This window comes from Hyperolius riggenbachi, chromosome 12 (genome assembly GCF_040937935.1).
Source record: "Hyperolius riggenbachi isolate aHypRig1 chromosome 12, aHypRig1.pri, whole genome shotgun sequence".
Lineage (NCBI taxonomy): Eukaryota > Metazoa > Chordata > Amphibia > Anura > Hyperoliidae > Hyperolius > Hyperolius riggenbachi.
Genome location: NC_090657.1, coordinates 227,757,494 through 227,770,053, shown reverse-complemented (window position 1 = coordinate 227,770,053; position 12,560 = coordinate 227,757,494). Strand labels below are relative to the sequence as shown.

The 12,560-nt window shown below is 44.4% G+C and overlaps 1 protein-coding gene across 1 annotated transcript in view; it reads right to left on the bottom strand.

Moving 5' to 3' along the window:
* Nucleotides 1-12,560, bottom strand: part of SLC9A8 (solute carrier family 9 member A8) — a 116,823-nt gene that overhangs the window by 62,786 nt on the left and 41,477 nt on the right. Inside the window, exons 8-10 of the mRNA XM_068264346.1 lie at nt 12,267-12,405; nt 11,213-11,318; nt 7,829-7,945 (exon numbers count right to left, since the gene is read on the bottom strand). Of these exons, the coding sequence (XP_068120447.1) occupies nt 7,829-7,945; nt 11,213-11,318; nt 12,267-12,405 (362 nt within the window). The remainder of the gene's footprint in view (nt 1-7,828; nt 7,946-11,212; nt 11,319-12,266; nt 12,406-12,560) is intronic.

Genomic DNA, 12,560 nt, shown 5'->3' with positions numbered 1-12,560 from the left:
TGACTGGGGCTTGTGACAGAGGCTGCTCTGTGGCTGGGAAATCTTCTATGACTGGGGCTTGTGACAGAAGCTGCTCTGTGGCTGGGATATCTTCTATGACTGGAGCTTGTGACGGAGGAGGCTCTGTAGCTGGGAAATCTTCTATGACTGGAGCTTGTGACGGAGGAGGCTCTGTAGCTGGGAAATCTTCTATGACTGGAGCTTGTGACGGAGGAGGCTCTGTAGCTGGGAAATCTTCTATGACTGGAGCTTGTGACAGAAGCTGCTCTGTGGCTGGGAAATCTTCTATGACTGGAGCTTGTGACAGAGGCTGCTCTGTGGCTGGGAAATCTATGACTGGAGCTTGTGACGGAGGACACTATGTGGCTGGGAAATCTTCTATGACTGGAGCTTGTGACGGAGGATGCTCTGTATCTGGGAAATCTTCTATGACTGGAGCTTGTGACGGAGGACACTATGTGGCTGGGAAATCTTCTATGACTGGGGCTTGTGACAGAAGCTGCTCTGTGGCTGGGAAATCTTCTATGACTGGAGCTTGTGACAGAGGCTGCTCTGTGGCTGGGAAATCTTCTATGACTGGAGCTTGTGACGGAGGACACTATGTGGCTGGGAAATCTTCTATGACTGTAGCTTGTGACGGAGGATGCTCTGTAGCTAGGAAATCTATAACTGAAGCTTGTGACAGAGGATGCTTTGTGGCTGGGAAATCTTCTATGACTGGAGCTTGTGACGGAGGAGGCTCTGTATCTGGGAAATCTTCTATGACTGGAGCTTGTGACAGAGGCTGCTCTGTGGCTGAGAAATCTTCTATGACTGGAGCTTGTGACAGAGGCTGCTCTGTGGCTGGGAAATCTTCTATGACTGGAGCTTGTGACGGAGGACACTATGTGGCTGGGAAATCTTCTATGACTGGGGCTTGTGACGGAGGAGGCTCTGTATCTGGGAAATCTTCTATGACTGGAGCTTGTGACAGAGGCTGCTCTGTGGCTGGGAAATCTTCTATGACTGGAGCTTGTGACGGAGGATGCTTTGTGGCTGGGAAATCTTCTATGACTGGAGCTTGTGACGGAGGAGGCTCTGTATCTGGGAAATCTTCTATGACTGGAGCTTGTGACGGAGGAGGCTCTGTAGCTGGGAAATCTTCTATGACTGGAGCTTGTGACAGAGGACGCTCTGTATCTGGGAAATCTTCTATGACTGGAGCTTGTGACGGAGGAGGCTCTGTAGCTGGGAAATCTTCTATGACTGGAGCTTGTGACAGAGGCTGCTCTGTGGCTGGGAAATCTTCTATGAGTGGAGCTTGTGACGGAGGACACTATGTGGCTGGGAAATCTTCTATGACTGTAGCTTGTGACGGAGGATGCTCTGTAGCTAGGAAATCTATGACTGAAGCTTGTGACAGAGGATGCTTTGTGGCTGGGAAATCTTCTATGACTGGAGCTTGTGACAGAGGCTGCTCTGTGGCTGGGAAATCTTCTATGACTGGAGCTTGTGACGGAGGACACTATGTGGCTGGGAAATCTTCTATGACTGGAGCTTGTGACGGAGGACACTATGTGGCTGGGAAATCTTCTATGACTGGAGCTTGTGACGGAGGATGCTCTGTATCTGGGAAATCTTCTATGACTAGAGCTTGTGACAGAGGCTGCTCTGTGGCTGGGAAATCTTCTATGACTGGGGCTTGTGACGGAGGAGGCTCTGTAGCTAGGAAATCTATGACTGAAGCTTGTGACAGAGGATGCTTTGTGGCTGGGAAATCTTCTATGACTGGGGCTTGTGACGGAGGACGCTCTGTAGCTAGGAAATCTTCTATGACTGGAGCTTGTGACGGAGGATGCTTTGTGGCTGGGAAATCTTCTATAACTGGAGCTTGTGACGGAGGATGCTTTGTGGCTGGGAAATCTTCTATAACTGGAGCTTGTGACGGAGGCTGCTTCTATGACTGGGAAATCTTCTATGACTGGGGCTTGTGACGGAGGAGGCTCTGTAGCTGGGAAAACTACTATGACTGGGGCTTATGACAGAGAACGCTCTGTGGCTGGGAAATCTTCTATGACAGAGGCTGCTTTGTGGTTGGGAAATCTTCTACAATTTCTTGAACAAGTAACAGAAGTGGCTCAGGGAAGGGTTGTGATTGGAGTGGATATTAATTGGACTATGGATTCCTTTTGGGATTCTTCTCGAAGTCAGAGAGTAAGGCAGTCAGGAGCACGGCTGAATGCCCTGATGAACAACATATCCCTTGTAGATATATGGAGAATAAAACATGCTGGAGAAAGATTTTACCTACTTTTCAAAAGGTCCATAAATCATACTCCTGGATTGATTATATATTCATCACCAAACAACAAATAGATGCAGTTAAAGAGGTGGAAATTGGACATTTCCCATATTCTGACCATGCACCGGTTATTATAACATTAAAGTGGATCCGAGATGAAAAACGAACTATAACAAGTAACTTGTCTATATATCTTATCTAAAGTTTAGATAGTTTACACAGCAAATCTAGCTGCACACAGCTTTAATAGAATATGATTATTTCTTCCTGTGATACAATGACTGCAGCCATGTTGTTTGTAAACATTACACAGAGGCAGGCTTATCTGCATCCTGAGCCATCAGCCTAATCCCCTCTCCTCCTCCCTCCTCCCCTCTGCCTCTGAAATCTCTGGCTAGTAACACCTCTCACTCCTCCTGCCCAGACTGAGCTCCCATGAGCCCTTGCTACTGCCAAGGCTCTCTGAAAACCTGTGGGCGTGGCTTTTTTAGTTTATAGGGAATTAGAGTATTAAAACAAAAAAGTATTTGGCTTGAGGAATGCCCTATAAACAATAGGAAAGGAACACAATTATGCAATGTGTAAAAGTTCACCTCGGATCAATAATGGGTATGAATAGAAGAGGATGGAGATTATAGCCTGACCTCTTAAAGGAGGAAATTGTGCAAAAGGAAAAAGCAGAAGGAATAAAGGAATTCAGCTCAATATAACAGAAGAAATTAAACCACAAGTGGTATGGGACTCTTTTAAGTGCGTTATAAGAGGAACTTTGATAGAATTAGCAGCAAAGACTAAGAGAATCAAAGAAAAAAAATCAATGAGTTGTTAACCACTTCGCATCCAGACCTTGTTTTCCCCTTATTGACCAGAGCAATTTTGACGTTTTAGCTATGTCCCTTTTTAATCAGCCATAACTTTATCCCTACTCACGACACCTAAATGATCTAGGTATCGTTTTTTTCAGGACAAACTAGACTTTCATTGGCGGGTATTTTGTCCCTAGACCAAAAAAGTTTTCTATGCATTTTAATGGGAAAAAGAGGGGGAAAATGAAAAAAATGCATTTTTGCTCAGTTTTTATCAATTCCAGTTTAAAAATAAAAAGTGCCACAGAAGATAAAAACATGTCACCAGTATTCTGTCCCCCAGTATAGATAGCAAAATGTGTCCCGAGTATCAGACCTCCCCCCTATAGCCAGATGTGTCCCCAATATCAGTCACCCCCATGTGTCCTCTGTTTGGCACCTCCCAGTATAGATAGACAGATGTATCCCCAGGATTACTGCCCCTCATTATAACTAAATGTGTCTCCAGGAATAGTGGTCCCCCATTATAGCCAGATGCGCCCTCAGGATTAGCGGGTGCACCCTGGATTAGGGCCCCCCCCCCACCATTATAGCCAGATCTGCCCCCAGTATAAAATTATACACATAAAATTAAAATGTATCCCCTCTTACTTTATCCCCCTCACCTCCCCAGCTGCACATTTTACCCCCCACCAGGGGTTCAACAACCCCCATAAGGGCCAGCCAGATGTCCCACCCCCCACCCAGGCAGCCCCCTCGGTGGCCAGATCTGTAAAAAAAGGATTAGAAAGCAGCCTGACTCACCTTTTCCTGTTCCAGCGATCAGCCTGCAGCCCGAGCCTCCGATCGCCGCTCTGCACGCAGCCCTGTGATGCCGGTTACCGGGTCCCGGCTTGATGACGTCATCAAGCCGGTACTCGGCTATTCAGCATCACAGGGCTGCGTGCAGAGCGGCGATCGGAGGCTCGGGCTGCAGGCTGATCGCTGGAACAGGAAAATGTGAGTCAGGCTGCTTTCTAATCCTTTTTTTTTTTTTTACAGATCTGGCCACCGAGGGGAGAGATGAAGGATCACCGCTGTTTGCTACAGCGGTGATCGTTCATCCGCGGGGGGGTTACTAATTGGCTACAAGGGAACATTTTCCCTTTCACCAATTAGTCAATTCTTTTAACCAATTTGTCCTTTGATACAGTATATCTACGTCAGCTGTGGCTCTCTCCAAGCCACAGCGACGTAGATATACTGACCTGCTTGCAGCTGTTAGTGCCAGGAAGTGCGCTCTGAAGCGCACCTGTTCCTGCACAACAGGGCTGCAAGCAGGTCAGTATATCTACGTTGCTGTGGCTTGGAGAGAGCCACAGCTGACGTAGATATACTGTATCAAAGGACAAAGTGGTTAAAAGAATTGACTATTGCAGAACAAGAGCACAAAATCAAATTATGTAGTTTTTCTTTAGCCAACCTGACTCGTGTTAGAGCAGATTTGAATAAATTATTAGATGATGTGTCGTTCAGAATTCATGGAGACAAAAAAGAAAGTCAGAAAAGGAAGAAATAAAGCAGGAAAAAAATTACCAGATATCCTGAAAGGGAACAAGAAAAAGATTGTTATAGGAAAGATTTTAGATGAGGAAGGTAGGGTTTGGAGCACAAGTGAGGAAATAGGTGGCGTTTTTACCAAATTCTATACTAACCTCTACAATCTTTAGAAACCTAAAGAGACACCTACAGCATTTATAAAAAATATCAAAACTGGGAAGTTAACAACAGAAGAAAAATCAGAACTTGAAAAAACGATAAGTGAGGAAGAATTCTGAATAGCGCTACATAAATGCAAAGTAGGTAAAATCCCAGGCCCTGACGGTTTCTGTGTAGAATTCTATAAAACATTTAAAACTGAACTATCAAAGTTTTTTTGCTGGATGGTAAATTCTGAAGGAGAACTTACATTCTCTAACTTAAGTAATAATGCGCTTAAAACTGTATTTCCAAAAGATGGGGGGGGGGGGAAGGGAATAGATGTGGTGAATATTGACCGATATCATTAATTAATAAAGACATAAAAATGTATGCGATGATTCTAGCAGACAGACTGGAGAAAATTTCAAATAAATTATTGAGTAATTCACAGTGCGGATTTCGAAAAAATAAGCAACCTAAAGGAGTTATCAGGCATTTAAAGGGGCACTACAGCGAAAAACTGTAAAATTTAAAATGTGTGCAAACATACACAAATAAGAAGTACATTTTTTCCAGAGTAAAATGAGCCATAAATTACTTTTCTCCTATGTTGTTGTCACTTATAGTAGGTAGTAGAAATCTGACAGAAGTGACAGGTTTTGGACTAGTCCATCTCTCTATAGGGGATTCTCAGGGATATATTTATTTTCAAAAGCACTTCGTGAATGGCAGTTGCTCTGTCCAACTGCCAAAAAAACTGTGTAGGGAGCAGGGAAGCTGGCCAGCATCTTTGTATAAATCCTTTTCAGGGAATATCTTTATAAAGAATAAAAGCCTTGCTGATAATCCCCTGTGAAGATATGGACTAGTTCAAAACCTGTAACTTCTGTCAGATTTCTACTACCTACTATAAGTGACAGCAACATCGGAGAAAGTAAAGGACTATAGAGATATATGGGAGGAACTGCTATAAGAATGGGAGACCAATACCTTGTGAATAGACTCCAGGAAATTCGGGTAGTAGAAAATGAAAACCAGGAGAGATAGTAGGTGGGAAAATTGGAGATACAGTGATGTGAAAAACTATTTGCCCCCTTCCTGATTTCTTATTCTTTTGCATGTTTGTCACACTTAAATGTTTCTGCTCATCAAAAACCGTTAACTATTAGTCAAAGATAACATAATTGAACACAAAATGCAGTTTTAAATAATGGTTATTATTATTTAGTGAGAAAAAAAACCCTCAAAACCTACATGGCCCTGTGTGAAAAAGAAATTGCCCCCTGAACCTAATAACTGGTTGGACCACCCTTAACAGCAATAACTGCAATCAAGCGTTTGCGATAACTTGTAACGAGTCTTTTACAGCGCTCTGGAGGAATTTTGGCCCACTCATCTTTGCAGAATTGTTGTAATTCAGCTTTATTTGAGGGTTGTCTAGCATGAACCACCTTTTTAAGGTCATGCCACAACATCTCAATACGATTCAGGTCAGGACTTTGACTAGGCCACTCCAAAGTCTTCATTTTGTTTTTCTTCAGCCATTCAGAGGTGGATTTGCTGGTGTGTTTTGGGTCATTGTCCTGCTGCAGCACCCAAGATCACTTCAGCTTGAGTTGAACAGATGGCCGGACTTTCTCCTTCAACATTTTTTGGTAGACAGTAGAATTCTTGGTTCCATCTATCACAGCAAGCCTTCCAGGTCCTGAAGCAGCAAAACAACCCCAGACCATCACACTACCACCACCATATTTTACTGTTGATATGATGTTCTTTTGCTGAAATGCTGTGTTACTTCTACACCAGATGTAACGGGACACGCGCCTTCCAAAAAGTTCAACTTTTGTCTCGTCGGTCCACAAGGTATTTTCCCAAAAGTCTTGGCAATCATTGAGATGTTTTTTAGCAAAATTGAGACGAGCCTTAATGTTCTTTTTGCTTAAAAGTGGTTTGCGCCTTGGATATCTTCCATGCAGGCCATTCTTGCCCAGTTTCTTTCTTATGGTGGAGTCGTGAACACTGACCTTAATTGAGGCAAGTGAGGCCTGCAGTTCTTTGGATGTTGTCCTGGGGTCTTTTGTGGCCTCTTGGATGAGTTTTCTCTGCGCTCTTGGGGTAATTTTGGTCGGCCGGCCACTCCTGGGTTCATCACTGTTCCATGTTTTTGCCATTTGTGGATAATGGCTCTGACTGTGGTTCGCGGGTCCCAAAGCTTTAGAAATGGCTTTATAACCTTTACCAGACTGATAGATCTCAATTACTTTTGTTCTCATTTGTTCCTGAATTTCTTTGGATCTTGGCATGATGTCTAGCTTTTGAGGTGCTTTTGGTCTACTTCTCTGTGTCAGATAGCTCCTATTTAAGTGATTTTTTGATTGAAACAGGTGTGGCAGTAATCAGGCCTGGGGGTGACTACAGAAAATGAACTCAGGTGTGATAAACCACAGTTAAATTATTTTTTAACAAGGGGGGCAATCACTTTTTCACACAGGGCCATGTAGATTTGGAGGTTTTTTTTCTCACTAAATAAGAAAAACCATCATTTAAAACTGCATTTTGTGTTCAATTATGTTATCTTTGACTAATAGTTAACGGTTTTTCATGAGCAGAAAAATTTAAGTGTGACAAACATGCAAAATAATAAGAAATCAGGAAGGTGGCAAATAGTTTTTCCCATCACTGTACATTGGTCTGCCCGGTTAGCTGTAATCTTTCGATTGTTATCTATATCTTTCTTCTCTAAATGGATCAGCCAAATTAATGATTGATGGATAGTATAGGGCTGTTTTCTTCTAAGTTCCTGCTCCTGGGGGGTGGGGGGGGGGAGAAATGATGATTGGATGTATGAACCTTTGTGTATATCGTGCTTCACGTGTACATGTGTGTGGAATAGTAGGCTTTGGGTGTCTGGTTTTATATGAGATTTAATTAAAGTTATACGGACTATGATGCAAACTTGGGCCCGAAGCCACAGGAGCATTGCAGTGAACTGCATCTAATAGGCTGGGCAATACATTGAGCTGAGGTCCGAGAAAAAATTAATGAGACAGCTCAGACTTACCGCAGAGGAAAGCCACTGTTCTCAGAGTCTGCTGCATGAGGATCTGTGTAACCGGAGACAAGTTGTGGTGGGTGTAATGAGACATCACAATACCCGCAAACAGGATTGCCATTATACCTGGGAGAACAAAACACTCCAATCAACATCCAGATATGTCACATATATATGCAATACTACTCAGTGACCAATCAGGCCATCCTCAAACCCTGCAAATTATATAGAACCCAACAATCCAACCATCAAAGAGCAAGAACCCCCTACACCATGTCACGTCTCAACTCTCCTCCAGGTACAATCCCACCAACCCAACCATTCAAGACCTACAACTCTCTACTCCATGTCACGTCTCAACTCTCCTTCAGGTACAGACCCACCAACCCAACCATTCAAGACCTACAACTCTCTACTTCATGTCATGTCTCAACTCTCCTCCAGGTACAAACCCACCAACCAAACTATTCAAGATCCACAACCCCCTACTCCATTTCATGTCTCAAGGTCCTACAGGTAAAACACCCACCAATCCAACCATTCAAGATCCACAACCCCCTATTCCATGTCACATCTCAACTCTCCTCCAGGTAGAACACCCACCAACCCAACCATTAAAGACCCTCAACCCCCTACTCCATGTCACATCTCAACTCTCCTCCACGGAAAATACCCACCAACCAAACTATTCAAGATCCACAACCCCCTACTCCATTTCATGTCTCAAGGTCCTACAGGTAAAACACCCACCAATCCAACCATTCAAGACCCACAACCCCCTACTCCACGTCACGTCTTAACTCTCTTCCAGGTAAAACACCCACCAACCTACCCATTGAATACCTACAACCCCTATTCCATGTCACATCTCAACTCTCCTTTAGGTAAAAGACCCACCAACCCGACCATTCAAGAACAACAACCCCCTACACCATGTCACATCTCATCTCACCTCCAAGGGAAATACCCACCAATCCAACCACTCAAGAGCAAGAGTCCCTACTCGATGTCAAGTCTTAACTCACCTACAGGTAAAACACCCACCAACCTACCCATTGAAGACCTACAACCCCTATTCCATGTCACATCTCAACTCTCCTTCAGGTAAAACACCCACCAATCCAACCATTCAAGAACAACAACCCCCAACACCATGTCACATCTCAACTCTCCTCCCACCAATCCAACCATTCAAGAGCCCCTACTCACTGTCACGTCTGTCTCCTCCAGGTAAAATAACCGCCAACCCAACCATTCAAGAGCCCCTACTCCATGTCACAACTCAGACAACCTCCAAATATATCAGCAAGAGTCCAGGTATCCTCAGGATCAAACTAAAGATCATAATTCAGACCTGCTTCTTTATATACATTCCACCGGTGTCTAGTACTTTGCAAAAGTTTTAGGCAGGTGTTAAAAAATGCTGTAAAAGATGCTTTCAAAAATGGAAGCGTTAATCATTTATTTTCATCAATCAACAAAATGCAGTGAATGAACAAGAGAGAAATCTAAATCAAATCAATATTTGGTTTGACCACTCTTTGTCTTCATAACAGCATCAATACTTCTAGGTACACTTGCACACAGTTTTTGAAGGAACTTGGCTGGTAGGTTATTCCAAACATCTTGGAGAATTAAGCACAGATCTTCTGTGGATGTAGGCTTCCTCACATCCTTCTGTCTCCATGTAATCCCAGACACACTCAATGGTGTGGAAATCAGGGCTCCGTGGGGGCCATACCATCACTTCCAGGACTTCTTCTTTAACCTCCCTGCCGTTCTGATTCCCGCGGCCACAGAAGTTTTTTTTTTGCATAATTTTTTTTTCAATCATGTAGCTAGCCTAGCACTAGCTACATGATGCCCCGCTCCCTGCGCCATCCCTCCCACCCCTGCGATCGCCGCCGGCGCATATGCCCATAAGGAAATCCCGTTCTGAATGGGATTTCCTTTAGGGCTTCCCCCGTCGCCATGGCGTCACCGACGTCGTGACGTCAACGGGAGTCCCGATCCACCCTTCAGCGCTGCCTGGCACTGATTGGCCAGGCTACGCACGGGGTCTCAGCGGGACCTCTAACACGGCGGGTAGCGGCGGCGATCGCATGATACATGCAGCTAGCAGTGCAACAACAAAAAAATTATGTAAATTCGCCCACCAGGGCCTGAGAAATCCTCCGCGGCAGGTTACCCCGAGCTCAGCTCGGGATAACCGGCAAGGAGGTTAAGATGAAGATAGTTCTTAATGAATTTGGTTGTATGTTTGGGGTGGTTGTTCTGCTGCAGAATAAATTTGGGGCCAATCATATGCCTCCCTGATTGTACTGCATGATGGATAAATATCTGCCTGTATTTCTCAGTATTGAAAACACCGTTTATCCTGACCAAATCCCCATCTCCATTTGCAGAAATGCAGCCCCACACGTTCGAGGAACCTCCACCACGCTTCACATTATTGTACCGCTCTACAGCCCTTCGATGCACAAACTGCCTTTTGCTACAGCCAAATATTTTACAATTTTGACTCATCAGTCCAGATCACCTGCTGCCATTTTTCTGCACACCAATTCTTAGGTTTGCGCGCATACTTGAGTCGCTTGGCTTTGTTTCCATGTCGGAGGTATGGCTTTTTAGCTGCAATTCTTCCATGAAGACCCCTTTTGGCCAGACTTCTCCGGACAGTAGATGGGTGTACCTAAGTCCCACTGGTTTCTGACATCTCAGAGTTGATGGTACTGCTGAACATCTTCCAATTTCTAAGGGTAATAAGCTTGATTTGTCTTTCGTCTGCTGCACTAAGTTTCCTTGGCCAACCGCTGTGTCTATGATCCTCAACGTTGACCGTTTCTTTTGTGCTTCTTCAAAAGAGCTACGTATAAGAGCTGATGCTGGTTTGAAGGCAAAAGGTAGTAACACTAAATATTGATTTGATTTAGATGTTACTTTTGTTCGCTCATTTTGCATTTTGTAAATTGAGAACAATAAACAATCATTAATATTTCTGAAAGCATTGTCTACAGCATTTTTTCACACCTGCATAAAACATTTGCACAGTCCTGTATATGAGGCAGCTTACTACTCAGAGGCAGATTATTAGGAAACGAGTCAGCACTGGGCAACCGACAGGTACTGCTTAGCTGCCCACACTCACAGACAGGCGTTGCCGCTTAACGCAATCCAGACCGCTCAGCCTTCCTTCTCTCCTGATAGCGATCGGTGGAAACGTATTGTCAAAATATCGTCTCTTCTAGTATAAACATTGTTTTTTCCATGTGACACTTAAGGAGATGCATCCAGCCTACTTATTGAGCTGTGACCATAGTTTAGGGAATAGTGATATGGCAGCACATTTGTACAGAAAATCCAATGGCCTCTCTCCATGTCATCATCACTCACCTGAGAGGGAAATACCTTCTGCCAGACCATATGGGAGATACGCAAAAATAATCATCATCCCGAACTCTAGAGATGGCGTTTTACGCAGGTCCAGATGCTTCAATGCCTGAGCAACCAGCTAAGGAAAGAACATACACTGAGCATGTGAGAACTATTGTCAGATTTTCAAATAATGGACAATTGGTTATGAGAATTTAAAGTTTTACTAAAACCATACATAATTTTCTTTATAGAATATAACCCTCTAGGATTCTATGATTTATTATAGATGTTAGTGTGTTCTTACATTTGTAAAATGTAATGCTGAGTAGTCCGACTATTCAGATCTACTTTGTCCAAAAGGTTAGCTAGCATACCAGACAGCCGATTCAGGAAGTTTTTTCCTCTGTCTATAGTTTAGTTTACCTGACTGACTATTTACTCAGAATGTTTATACAACCTTGGGCGGATCTTAAGAGATTATACGACCTTAAAAAAGTGCCTCCTCCTACGATCCTGAAGCACACACATTGTGCCCTCTCCTATGGTCCTGAAGCACACACATTGTGCCTCCCCCTATGGTCCTGAAGCCCACACATTGTGTCTCCTCCTATGGTCCTGAAGCTAACACATTGTGCCTCCTCCTATGGTCCTGAAGCCCACACATTGTGCCCTCTCCTATGGTCCTGAAGCCCACACATTGTGCCTCCTCCTATGGTCCTGAAGCCCACACATTGTGCCTCCTCCTATGGCCCTGAAGCACACACATTGTGCCTCCTCCTATGGCCCTGAAGCCCACACATTGTGCCTCCTCCTATGGTCCTGAAGCCCACACATTGTGCCTCCTCCTATGGTCCTGAAGCCCACACATTGTGCCTCCTCCTATGGTCCTGAGGGACACACATTGTGCCTCCTCCTATGGCCCTGAAGCTCACACATTGTGCCTCCTCCTATGGTCCTGAGGGACACACATTGTGCCTCCTCCTATGGTCCTGAAGCACACATATTGTGCCTCCCCCTATGGTCCTGAGGGACGCACAGAGTGCACAGAGAGTTGTAGCCATAGAAAGGATATTAATGCAGAAATGAGACCAGTCAGAGTTCCGAGAGCTGCTGAACCAAAAAACATCTTCAGGAAATAAGCCAAGGCCTGCAGAAAGGTTTGCCAGCCGCTGACTTCAGACATGTTGCCACGGGTCAGACCCTCAGCCGTGCTGAAGAGGAAACATAGGAAACACGTGAGCACTGCATACATGACCAAATAAGCTCCACTCATTCCTCAGTACATGCAGAACTCAAAGATAAGCCAACTCTACTCTGTGCATCAGCCCTGTGTGACCTGCCCCAAATACACCAAAGTCACTCAATC